The 13,307-nt window shown below is 39.5% G+C and overlaps 1 protein-coding gene across 1 annotated transcript in view; it reads left to right on the forward strand.

The window, feature by feature from the left end:
• Nucleotides 1-596: 596 nt before the first annotated feature.
• mtnr1bb (melatonin receptor 1Bb) overlaps nt 597-13,307 on the forward strand; it is a 42,157-nt gene continuing 29,446 nt past the window's right edge. The window contains exons 1-2 of the mRNA XM_007555716.2: nt 597-1,189; nt 1,285-1,847. Coding sequence (XP_007555778.1) covers nt 1,640-1,847 — 208 coding nt within the window. The 5' untranslated portion in view covers nt 597-1,189; nt 1,285-1,639. The remainder of the gene's footprint in view (nt 1,190-1,284; nt 1,848-13,307) is intronic.

Below are 13,307 nucleotides of genomic sequence, written 5' to 3' on the forward strand. Positions count from 1 at the left end.
CATGTGAGAACAGGCTGCTCCGACTGACCTGGCAACCGGGAGATGTCTGTCTCCTGGCCATCACATCGGACCCTGCTGAACCCATCAGCTTTTCCTTATAGGCTGTCTCTAATCTCCACTTGCTGACTTTTAAGGGCATCCAGCTGCAGACCAGCAGCCAGGGGTTAAACATGGGAGCGATGGCACCGGCCCCAATGTGTCACAACTGACACAGATAATTGATAACTTATGAATCCAGAGAGCCTGACTGCACTGTTGCCCCCAGACCCCCACCCTTTTCAGTCACCCATGTTAAGCATGAATGGGATTAAACTGCCACCTCCACTTTCTGTGACTCTGCTGCTCACAAATACTCCAGAGTCCAGAAACGTGCGCGCACTGTTCAAGCATTCATCCAATCGGTAAATGACACAGTTGTGTTTACAACTCATATAATCTATATACCTCCATATAATTTAGCATTTCTGTTATGCTATTTATTTCTCGTCTAAAATTAGATTTCGAGAAACATACACAGCTGCAACACGTCTGATTTAATCATTTTTACTTTCAAAATGTCGTCCCCGTTCACCCCGGTGGAGGAAAAAAAAAAAAGATTACGCGAAGTCACAGCGTGATCATTGGATTTCCCGAACCGACTCGACTCTGTGTGCTTACAGTCGGAGCTCCTCCGAGCAATTGTGCCCAGATCAAAGGCAGATTCTGGGAGGTCACGCCGGGATAGAGTTGGACTAAAATGCAGCGGGGCAAAAATGGACAATATTTTTGTTTGCACGCAGAGTAGGTGACGAAGGAGGAAGAGAGAGACAGAGAGGGAGGGACACACAAACACACACACACTCACACCGAAAGAGGCGAGTCTTCGCTCCATCCTCACTCTGTGGATGTCTCCACATCATCATCATCATCATCATCATCACTGGGGGTTGCTACTGTGTGACATTTCGCTACGTTCAGCTCCAGTTGCGTCGTTTAAGCTGTATGGTCCTGCACATGGACAGGACGACACACATCGCTAAAGAAGATAAACTAAGCTGCACGTTGAACACAGAGATATTCCCTGCCATGTGACCGCTTACAAGGAAATCGCTCGCTTTCCCATTTTTATTTACCCTTTTCTTTATTTATTTTTTTTTTTTGTGAGCACACGCAGACGAAGGAGAGTTACAAATGCCAACCAACAAGCCAGGTAAGGCGTCACATTAAGAGTTCAGAAACAAGAGCCGTGTTCTTAGAAAATTATTTTCTGAAAGAGAAATATTTCACATTCCTTTCTCCCGGCAGGAGGTGTGGCACCGTGGCCGTGTGCCGTTTGTCGCGGGACGTGGACCGGTCACTCTGCTTCTGAAGATGTGAGGGAAAAAAGGAAGCCAAGAGTCCGTGCAACTTCATACGTCACACGTGATCACCGCAGCAACTAATTGTCGCCTTTAAGTAGCGGACTTTACCTGCGCTCTCGTGGAACTTGGGGAAGGGTGCGCTCCATGTTTCATCTAGGACACACCGGTACCGACGGTGCCGGCGGGACGTTGAAATAATAATAAAAAAACACACTTGTAATAACAAAAAGAGGAGAAAAAAAAAATAAAAATTTTAGCGGGGGACTTGAGGCGGGCAGCTTCGCGCTGTGGACCGAGTGATGCCGGACACGTTGATGCTCCTGAAGAACCGGACAGAGCCACGGCTGGGGCAGCTGGAGCGCAGCCTGCCCGCGGAGGGCACCGCTCGCCCTGCCTGGGTCATCGCTATCCTGGCCAGTGTCTTGATCTTTACCACGGTGGTTGATGTGCTAGGAAACCTGCTAGTCATCATCTCGGTGTTCAGGAACCGCAAGCTGAGGAACGCAGGTGAGGTGTATTTTTTGTTTGTTTGTTTGTTTGTTTGTTTGTTTGTTTTGTTTTTTTTTCCTTCTTCTTCCAGATTATTCAGCAGAGGTCACACAAAGATGATCTGAATGATGAGTCAACACAGCTACAATCATTTTAGAGAAACTGTCTTTCAGCATCTAAAACTTTCACATAAAGCGCCAACAGAAGGAATCCACACCCTTTCGCTTTTTAACATTACTTAGTTGTTCTAAAATAGATTTAGGTTTTGTTTTCTTCTAAAAGTCTACACAAAATAGCTAAAATTGCCAAGGCAAAACATCTTAGATTTTTCTTTATAAATCTATAACAATATAAACCTTGAAACATAACAGGTGCACATGCATTCACCTGTTTTTGCTATCCAACTCAAAATTGACCTCGGGTTTCTCCGACTTCCACCAAATCATCCTTGAGATGCTTCTGCAACTTGAATGCAATCCACCTGTGGCAAATTCAGTTGACTGAACATGATTTGGATTGGAAAACAAGGTCTCACGGTTGACAGAGCACATCAAAGAAGCAACCAAGCAATGAAGTTAAATGTATGTCTCTAGACCTCTGGGACCTGTTTGTTTCAGGGCACAAATCTGGAGAAGTATGTAAAAATACTTTTGCACTACTAATTATTGCCCAAATCACCCTGGTGTCCACTGCTTAGAAATGAAAAAAAGTTTGGAATCACAAGGACTCCATTTGGATTTTTGCTATCTGACCTGGGACTCATAGGTTAGATAGGTGAGCGCCAGGGCAGAGCCATAGTTTCGGTGGAGATAGAAGCATCTGGTCAAGTATTGCTATTGCATTCCAGTCTGCTATGGTAGAATGGCCACATGAAAGCCAATTGGCCACAAAAAAAATAGAGATTGTAAGAACAACCCTAACTGGCACTACTGTGTTTAGCACTATCCCTATGATGCATGGTGGGGGTAGAATCATATTGTTCTGATGTGTTTTTCTGTCAGTAACAGGAAAACTCTTCAGCCTAGAGAAATATGACTGACTTCTCTTAGAGTTTTGTATGCTGGTTGAAAATATTAATCTAAACTTACCTTTGCAGTTACTATTTGATTGTTCAACATTAGTACCCATAATTTCATTTTTAATTAATACTGTGCACTAATAAACATTGTATTAATGCATGCAACATTACCATTCTATTCCCATGTAGTTGACAGATTATCTTTGGGTTTATTCCCTAATTATGAATATGAGAGACAAATGCCACTATGTAAACATTAACTTCATGTTATATTTAAATGTTAATAATTCTGACATTTAAATAATATTACTCAGTTGTAAAATTTGTATTATCATTAGTTGCTCAATCTCCACATGTAATTACAAGCTAGTTATTCTTGGTCATTAAATTTCAAGACTGTTTATAATAACATAAGGAGTCATGGGATTACTACCCTATTGTTGCTACCTACTTAGCCAAGGTGTAACAGGAAGTGCTGATATTTGTCATACCGACAAGATTACAATAAACTAAAATCCTATGCAGCCTGATTGGACAGTGTGACTGTCTGTAAGTCTGTAAATGCCAGCATGCAAAGATGCCTTTAACCTCCGGGAGTTGACAACATTATCCAAACCTCCAAAGGATTTCTATTTTCCTGACAGGCACATGAACTGGGCACATGGTGCTGATGTAGTAGAATTCACACGACATTAAGAGTGGCTGTATTGAGCCTACTACAGACTTCAGCTTTCCCTGCATTCCTTTTTCTTCATATGCACTATTTTATGTTTAAAGTCTGTGCACCTGGGCAGCAATAAAACAAAATGCATTCTTGAAAAAGTTACATATAATAGTGGAGATGCACCTATTTTGCAATCGTGTTGACAGCAATTTTAGATTATTCTGATTCCTCGTTGATAATCAAATCTCCCTCACACACTGTGTGATGTTGTCTCTGCTCCCAATATAAATAATAATAATAAAAAAATATTGGACAACCTTATAAGCTTATAATATAATAACAGTAATAATAAGAGTAAAAAGATTTTCTTGCCAAACAGCTCTAAGCCACATAACTGTTTTCATGTACTACTGAAAATCTACAAAATCCAGTTAAATCTTCCTGATCAAAATACATTAAAATGTCTAACTCAATATTTGACAGCAAAAAAGCCGCATGTTGCTATTACTGTATGTGTGAGATTATTAAATTGTTCATTTGTTTATTAAACAGATGCACTTTATGTTATTATTATTTATAGTAGATAAATAGTTATAGTAGTTTATAGTAGTACAGCATCTCAGAATGTGTGAAGAAGATTCGAGTCTGCTGCATACTTCTGGAGTTAATCGAGATTTAGCTTTTTTTTTGTGTTTGTTTGTTTTGTTTTCTCTTAATTATTAGAAAAGCTCCTGTTGGGTTCTGTAGGAAATAAGTTCCACACTGACGAGTGTGGTCAGTTTGACTTGTGGGTGTGTTGACTGATTGGAAAAAGACAGAATTTTTTTTTTTTAGTTTTCATAAAATTGTTCAATTCTGCTCACAAGAAAATATTTGAGTCTGTCTATATACAATTATCTTGATAAACTGACATACTTGACTTCATGCAGCTATGCAACATCACAAAGCTTGGAAAGAGGAACTCTGAGTGCATATCAGCTTAAGGAAAAAAGTAGGCTTTAGTAAATATTAATTTCCCTTTTTAGTAGAATATTTGCATTTCAGACTGTTTTATTAAGTCTTGTATACATTTTAGTTATAATGGGTTACAGTTCTGCCGCAAGTATTTCAGCCAAATTAGTAGATGTTAAATAAAGATGCCTGGTACAAAGGTGAGACCTAAAACTTGTCAACACCAATATTTTCTGAAACGCAGTGTGCTGACTGACCAGTTTTTGGTTTATCGAGCAACAATTAAGGGTTCCTGTGATATGCATGCATTTGCATATCCCACAAATCAGCAACTATTTTATATCAAGCAGGATGCAACAGGGATTCTCGCTTCGCCTCATGCATGTCAAAGCAGGTACAACCTTTTATTTAAAGATGTAATAGATTCTGTCTTTGTATTTGCTCACATGAGAGAACATTTTGTTTGAGCTTGTTTTCCTTCAGTCAGATGAGCACAACCATCGCTGGAGTATTTGAATGTAACCCTAACTCCCACATTGAGCACTAAAGCATGCGTAAAAAACATCTCCAATATAGGTATTCTAGATGGAATTTATAGCTCCGAATTACCTTGACAAAAGAGGTTTCAGTATTTGAAGCTTTGTGAAAAAGTAAAAAAAAAAAAAAATCATGTTTCAAAAGCTCACTTAGCTGTTAGATGGGATTTTATTTGAGAAGCTTGACCTACAGAGCCTCTGTTTTTCCCTCCTGTGTTTTCAAACAATTTTTTATTTTTTTTTTTTGGTCCTCTTCAGTCGAGTGCTGTAACCAATTAAACATCAACGGCAGTGTGCAAATCTCACACAGACCTTTAAGAGGAAGCGCTCCTGGCTTTGGATGTTTGAAGAAGAACGTAGGATCCTGTTGGGGCTTCTGCTGAATTAGAACAACTACAATGCCATTGGGCTAAACAACACATTTTGCTTCCTCGGACATATCACACTCTCTTTAATCTCTCTTTCCTGGAAGACTTGCTTCTGTTTAATTGCACAATTTCCCTTTATTTGTCTGCCTTAAAAAAAAGCTCCCGTTTTGCTTTTTCTTCGTATATCTCCTAAGTGAGAGCATAACCAAAATAAATGTGCTTGAGTTTTAAGCTCTGACAGGACATTTCTGCCTTAAAGCTGGTCTCTCTCAACCCAAACAGTCCACTCAGCAGTTCTGTAACTGAATCCACAGAAGTCAAAGGATGAGATGACTGCTGTGGACTGAAACAACCCACTTAAACAAATATAATGGGAAGGCACCTGACTTAACAGGAGCGTATTAAGAGTCACAGCTAGATCTGAGGCTACTGTGTGATTACGCACCACTGAGCTAGAGGAGCAAGCCTACCGCAGAGTGCAGCATTATAACAGACACAAGGTTGGCGACTGATGAGTGGCCTTGCTGCTTTCTCACCTGCCCGCTCTGATTGTACGTACCGCCCCTTTAGTAAATCGTACAATACTGACTCATTGTCAAGACGTCTGCGTGCACTCTAAACATTTGAACAAATATTGCCTTTGAAATGTGTTATTTGAAACGAAATCCACTCAAAAGCACTTTAAACATAAACATTTGTGTGTTTGTGCAAAAAGGTACAGCGTAGGGAAGGTTACCTGCAAATGTTCTTTTTTTTTTTATTGCACTCTGTTGTACAAATTTGTGAATGAACATGCGAAAAGCTGAGTGTACGCTGGTGTTGGACACGGTCTTTTGTCCCCAGAGATTTGTCTTTGAAGATGCTTAGGTGTTGCAAACCTCAAAGAGAGTTAGGCTTTGCTGAACCATTCTTCAAAGAGACTTTATTTACATCATGCACACACCTACCTCTCTTTTCTTCTTTCTCCCCCTTCATTCTTCATTGCTACTTTTCTCATCCTGTGCAAACATAATACTTGAAGTATTCCTTATTTAACTCTGTGGCGTAAAAAAAAAAAGTCCCTCCACTCATATGCTCCCTCGCTTACGTTCTGTCTTCCGTGCCTCTGTCCATGGTGCTGAAACCTTGAGCGTCAGTCTTTCCATCAGTCTCTGCGGTGCTGAAACACTCAAAGCATAAATCTGTCTTCTTTTATGTAACTGTCTGCTTGTATACTTGTGGAGACCTGATCAGCAACATAACTACTATTCTTAATATTTCAGGATAATTTGGAAGTCACACACTTGCGCTAGCATAAAAGCTTTAAAAATAGTAAGGCAGCAGAAATCTCCAAAATTCTCAGGCAGAGTCAAAACTACTTTTTGTTTTCCATTCACAAATCATAATGTGACATTAAATTGAATCAGGATTCAAGTATGTTTTGACCATCTGAGCTCAGTTGGCTCATGGAAAGCTCCTTAACTGGGTGTCTGAATTGTCTACAGGCACACAAAGTAAGACATGCTGTGTCTAGGAAGGCCGTTTGGTAAATCATGTCATGTACTGTTAGCTTTTCTTTAGGCAGCCCTGCACAAAAAAAGTAGACGCATAATTATTTGGCACAAGGATCTTCTGTGTTCCTGTGACTCTTGAAATAATTGCAAAGGAGATGGCATAGAGTCAACAACTACAGGCAGAGTCCAAGAAAATAAAAACACTGGTGAGAAAAATGAGCACAGAAAGGCCTTGTGTCTTTCTTGGCAGCTCTACGTTAAGTGAAATACTAAGAAATATTTGGATAAGATGATCTGGCATATTCAGCATAATCCTAGCCCACATAACTGAACTGCAATGAATGCTCAGTCATGATATGAATGTAACGACTCTTAAGTGCTAGGGATTTACATTTATGAACCTCTGTAACTAAAAACTGAATGAAAAAGAAACTTCCCAGACTTATGAGCAGTGGCTGTTTTTGATATAAACCCTGTGGCTCCCTGCCCAGGGCGACATTACATTAGGAGGTGGCACAAGGACTCTAAAAAGAAAAAAAAAAGAGAGAAAAAAATTTGTTGTAGTTTCCATTACTACCAGATTATTCAATGGGAATGTTACACTGGGATGTTATGATGTAAGTATTGCAAGAAAATATGGGCATACACTATTGCTTTTGGTGATAAATTAAAGGGACATTTCTCTCTCTCTTTCTTTTACAGGCTATCTGAAGTGATAATTAAAACCCCTTTTGTTTAAAATATCAAACATAACAACAGTTAGATCTGATCTGTATGATTCCTTAAATAACACTGAACTTATCTTTATTTAAAACATAAAATTGCCCCCCCACCCCAGTGGAACCAACTGAGATTGAGAAGTGTGAAAAACAAAAAAATATATATATAAGTAAAATGTGGTATGAATTATTCTACACTGGTCACACTCTTTAAAGCACAGTTTTGCTTTTAAAGGCTTTTAATCTACATGGATTAAAAAGGTGCAGAAGTCTGTGCTTGTCTGGAGTACCAGTCATGTAACAAATTAAAAGCCCCAGAGGTTTGCTAGGATGAACCGAACAACCATGTGATAATTTTTAAAGGGATATAATAATAAAAAATGCTATTTCAAATGTCCTTTGAGTGTTGTCCTTGATTTTTTTTTCCCATTAGAAGACAACAGACCCTTACCTTGAAAAAAATGACTAGAATAGAATATTTCTTAAGGAATGACAGAACCATTGCTATTGGGAGATATGAAAGACTTGTATCATTCATGCCCAGGAGGACTAAATGTGTCATCAAGAATAAAACTGGACATAGGAAAAAAATACAATAAAACAAGAAAATGATAATAAAATCAATTTTGGAAACGGATATAGCATGCCAGCACAGGGGAGTGTTCCTCCTTGAGCTGTGCCAATGTGTTCCTCCTCAATGTGTAACTCTCTTCCTTTTTTCTTTAATATGAAATATGCTCTCACATTTGAGTCCATCCAACAGTTAACAACTCCTATAAAACATTATATATGTACCTGCTGAACCCTGTTTGTGAGCTTTGACATGAAGTAAAGTAGCTGCACAGTTGAGTTTGAAGTGTAGTCTGCAAACTCAAACAGGAATGTCAGTGAGAAACACTTCTGCTGCTTCAACAGCATATAGAGTACCCCGTCCTTATGTTTTGGGGATTTTGGATACCCAGACAAGTTTGAACTGCCAAAAGTGCCATTGCAAATTTGGCATACAGCATATTTAGAGAGAGAAAGGGAGAGCCAGTTTTCTATGTAGCGCTCTTCGTACCATTTCAGTCTCCATCTGAAGCGCTCCGTTTCATCCAGCAAGCCTCTGGGTTATCTCTTGCTACTCTTAATTTCACCATTGCTCTGTCCCAGCTGTGCATCAGTTGGCTGTTTCTACACTGATAAAACATGACAAAGTGTTTAAATTATAAACACAGCAGAGAAAAAAAAATGAGAGAGAGAGAGTCTGCACAAGTGCATGACAGGATACTGCTCTAGAAAAGTAACTCATTCAAAAAGTGAAATGTGATGGTTTGAAGAGAGTTCACATTTGGCTAAAGTTACATTTTTCTCTACAAGTATGTTTGATGTCTCTGAAATGTTTTGTGGTTTAACAGTTGGAAAATGCGCGTGCGCATGCCCTTGATTGACAGAGGAATTATTAAAAAACTTTGACAGCGAGACGATTTGTGCAGAGTTTGTAATGGACAGCCTCGTCTTTTCAGTTTATTGGACAGTTCCTAAGTCTGTATTCCACGTCTTTAAATTTTAGGCATTCAGCCGACAGCATTAATCCAGAGCGTCTCCGTAGGAATAAGCATGGGGGATTTCTGTGTCTTGCTCAAAGACATTTTGACAGGACATACAGCTGTTGGCAGACTATATCGAGCTACCCCTCTGAATACTAACACCAGCCCACTGCCCCCGTCTTTACAGATAATTGTTACTAGATGTACGTAAACTGTCAGTCACATCAATGGGCTATTAGCGGCTATTCCACACAGTAATTTAAAGTGAATTAGGGCGGACACATCTACACTACACACAAAGAAGAAAGAAAAAAAAAACTCTTTCTGTTGCACATTCATGAGCGATTTGTGTAATAAACGCCAGAGAGAATCAGGCCCGGCTGACCTCCATCCTCCTATTGTATAATTTCCGCAGTAGAACTTTTGACTTGACAAACTGTTCCTCCATTTGACTTTTACCTCAATAATAAATTGCTTATTCTGAGTTTGATGTTTAATTTAATGATCCAGAAATGTTTCTTCTTGTCAAATACATATTTCAAAATGACAGGAAGGGAAGACGGTTTCAGCACCTTATAAAAGTGTTAATACCTTTTGGTCTATTTCACATTTTGTCACATTACAACTGCAAAGTTTAATGTGTCTAACTGGGATTTTTTTTATGCTGGACTAAAGCAAATTATTACCTATTAAAAAAAATTGAAGAAAAAGGATGCATGGGTTAACTAGCTTTTTCACAGACAAAAATGTGTGACATGCATTTGTATTCTATCCATGCGAGTCAGGATTTACTTGCTGTTACACCGAAGCATTGACAGCCGCATGTCTCCACCACCCTTGTTCAACCAGCAGTTTTTTCCCCCTTCTTTTTTGCAAAATAGCTCAAGCTCAGTCAGATTGGATGGAGACTGTCTGTGAACATTGATTTTCAAGTCTTTCCATATATTCGGAATTGGACTGATGCCTGGACTTCGAATGGAACATTTTAGCACATGCATGTACTATTTAGTTGTAGCTCTTATTTCATGTTTATCTTTGTTGTCCTGCTGGAAGATGAACTTTTGTCTTAGATGTCAAGTTTTTTTCTGACTTCTAACAGGCTTTCCCGTTAGAAGGTATTTGATGCCTCAGAAATTTGACCCACATCCTTGTCATTCCTGAGGAAAACCATCTGCACAGCATGATTCAGCCACAAGGGCTCACTGAGTGAATGGAGTGTGTTAAAGAGTCACACATTACCTTCACAGAACAGCTGTATTTATACAGACTTAACTTACATATAGATGGACTCAGTTTTTTCATAACTGATTTCTCAAAGCAAGTAATTGCACTGGACTCAAAGTACCAGGGTAACTTTAAGTGTAAGTAATTTTTTTATTTTTTTGCAAGGCTAACTTAGGGTTATAGCTTCCGACCTTGATAAACTTTTTCTTTTCCACTTTTCAGACAGGAATGATTGTTAATATTCTGTTATTCGTTTTTAAAATTTTATAATTACCTCAGTTTCCACCATGACCCAGTAGTAGTTTCGACTAATATTTATGCTCCAGACCAAGGCCTTTTTTGCCATCGGGGTGCTCTGATGTTTGATTTTAATTCGTTAAAATCAAAACAGGAGGTAGGCACACTTAACTGTCAGATCAATCAGACTCCCTTTAATCCTGAGGAGATTTCTTCAGCTTCCTGCTGAACAGTTAACTTCTCCAAGTCAGAGAGCTGAAGGCGGACTCATAACATCCAGCCCAGCGACCCAGCTGGAACCTTTATTTTATGTTCATATCAGGAGAGGCAAAGGAAAACAGGCACAGTCAGAGAATTTGCAGAGCAGATGAAGTGAAAACAGAGGAATACTAAGCTATAGCTCAGAAAGAAGAAGGGGGAAGAGATTAGATGCAGGGTTTCTGTTGCTAGTTTGATTTGAATTAATCCATTTAACTTGATATTGAGTAATCTGGACTCACGCGTGAAAATTGTATTTGACATCCCATTATACATCCCAATGTGACAAATATTAGCCACTCAGTCTGGTTTCATCATGTCACTCCGTGTAGGATCCATAGGGGAGCTGAGTTACCACTGATCTATAATGCATGGGGGAAGAGTATCTGCGGGTTTTGGGGGGGATTTTCCGAGTGTGTTAGGCTTTGCTATATAATTCTTTTATCATCTGGCATTACTGTTTTTTTTTTTTTTCTTCCTTTCTTTTTTGTCTCGGGGAGTGTTTAGGCTGAAGTGAAGGTTGAACATGACTGCTGGTGATGTTTTCAGCAGCATTAAGTGCTCTGGGAGCTGACTTCTGCCTGAGCTGTGTGCCCAGGCACTGTCCTGTATCTTCTGGGTGAAGCATGACTTCTGTAATTCCCTCGAACACAGACAGCTGGGAAAAGGGAATCGGGGATGAGACCGGCTAGAATGCAGGAAGAACAACAAGGGGATGATGAAAGAGGTAAAAAGAAGAAGGAATTATTTGGAAACAGCTAAACAGGGGATGAAATACAGAATGACAGTGCAAGATTCAGAAAAGAGGGGGGGCATGACTACTCTAAAAGAGTGGGAGAGTGTAGGAACTACTGTCATGTGTCATCAGAGTCACCCAGTTGTTATCAGTGCTTTGGTGCCGAGATGGGAGATGATTCAGTAGCACAAGTTCACAGATGTGCCGCACACACAGACACACCCACACCCACAAACACACACACAGCAGCTGACAGAACCATTTCTGTTAATCTCAATAACCATGGAAATGATAGATTGACCCATTTAATCTGCAAAGCAAGTGATCAGAAATTTTATTCCCCCGTCTTTCTTATCGCATCCTACGACGTCTGCCATATCTGCCCGTATCCATAATGCATACGCTGTGATAATTTGAAGTGTGTTATGTAACAGCTTCTGAAAACCTTCCGGCAGCAGTGGGTGAAGAGGTGGAAGGAAGCGAGGGATTTGCTGCAGGAGAAGGAGGAGAAAGAGAATGAAAGAAGAAGGAGGGAGGTGAAATGGAGAAGATGTTAGAAATCAAGGGCAACGTAGGATGAGAAAATGAGACTGGAATAAGGAAGGGAGGAAGGTAGGTGTTGCAAGGATGCACACAACTGTATCCTTGCAAATGAGTCCATAGACAAAACTGTCACCCAGGATGTTTGTTTTGTTTAGGGCACAGAGTCAAACTGTGTGTGTGTGTGTGTGTGTGTGTGTGTGTGTGTGCGTGTGTGTGTGCGTGTGTGTGTGTGCGTGTGAGAGAGAGAGAGGACAGAATAATGTTTTCATTGTTTTGGTCTGTTACAATTTAGGTGAAAGTCTGGACCAATTTCTTCCAAACTGTGAAACAAAACACTGGTTGTCTCATTTTTTTCATTTATTAATACAAATTTATGAGTGAGATTGAGGTTTGAATGTTTTAGGGTAAAACTGAGGGCTTGGACTCAAATACCTCACTATATGGCAACTTGCAATAAAAAGCAGTCTGTCTATCTCTGCGCAATTTCATGTCAGTATATTAAATTGCACAGAGGCAATGCACCCCCAACTGTTCCATAAAAGCCCAACACAACGGACTGTTTAGGCAGGGTTACTTTAAAAACAATACGGCAATGTGTGAACATCTCATGTCATGGGTTGCTGTTTAATCTATTATCTGAAGATGGAAAGAGTATGGCACACCTGCGTACTTGCCAAGGCATGATGGTTCACCTAAAATGACAGGCCATGCAAGTCAAGGAAAGTTTAAAAACTAGTCTTTGTGTAGTTTTTACTCCACAAAAATCGGTCTTTAATAAAGACTGTATGGAGAAAAGTGAACTTTATGGTCTACATACAAAATAAAAAAAATTGTGTCCATTGTAATTCATGGTGGTGGAAGCATCATGCTGTGGGGATGCTTTTATTGAGTAGGTAGGCTAAAAGGAGGCAGGTGAGTGTTGATGGGAAAATTGATGCAGCTAAATGCTGGGAAAAGTCGAATGTTGAGGCTACAAACCATGTACAGTAAGACTGCAATTGAAGTTCACCTTTCGCCAAAACAATCATGTCATGCTAGAACTACAATGGAATGCTTAAACATGCTTTAAAATGGTCTAGTCAAAATTCATATCTAAATCTAATTGAGGTTCTGTGTCAAGGCTTGAAAAATACTAACATTTATGGCAAAATATTTATATTTTTCAAAGGCACTGCAACTCTTTTCAGATTATTAAAACTACA

Source organism: Poecilia formosa, unplaced genomic scaffold (assembly GCF_000485575.1).
Source record: "Poecilia formosa unplaced genomic scaffold, Poecilia_formosa-5.1.2 Scaffold3, whole genome shotgun sequence".
NCBI lineage: Eukaryota > Metazoa > Chordata > Actinopteri > Cyprinodontiformes > Poeciliidae > Poecilia > Poecilia formosa.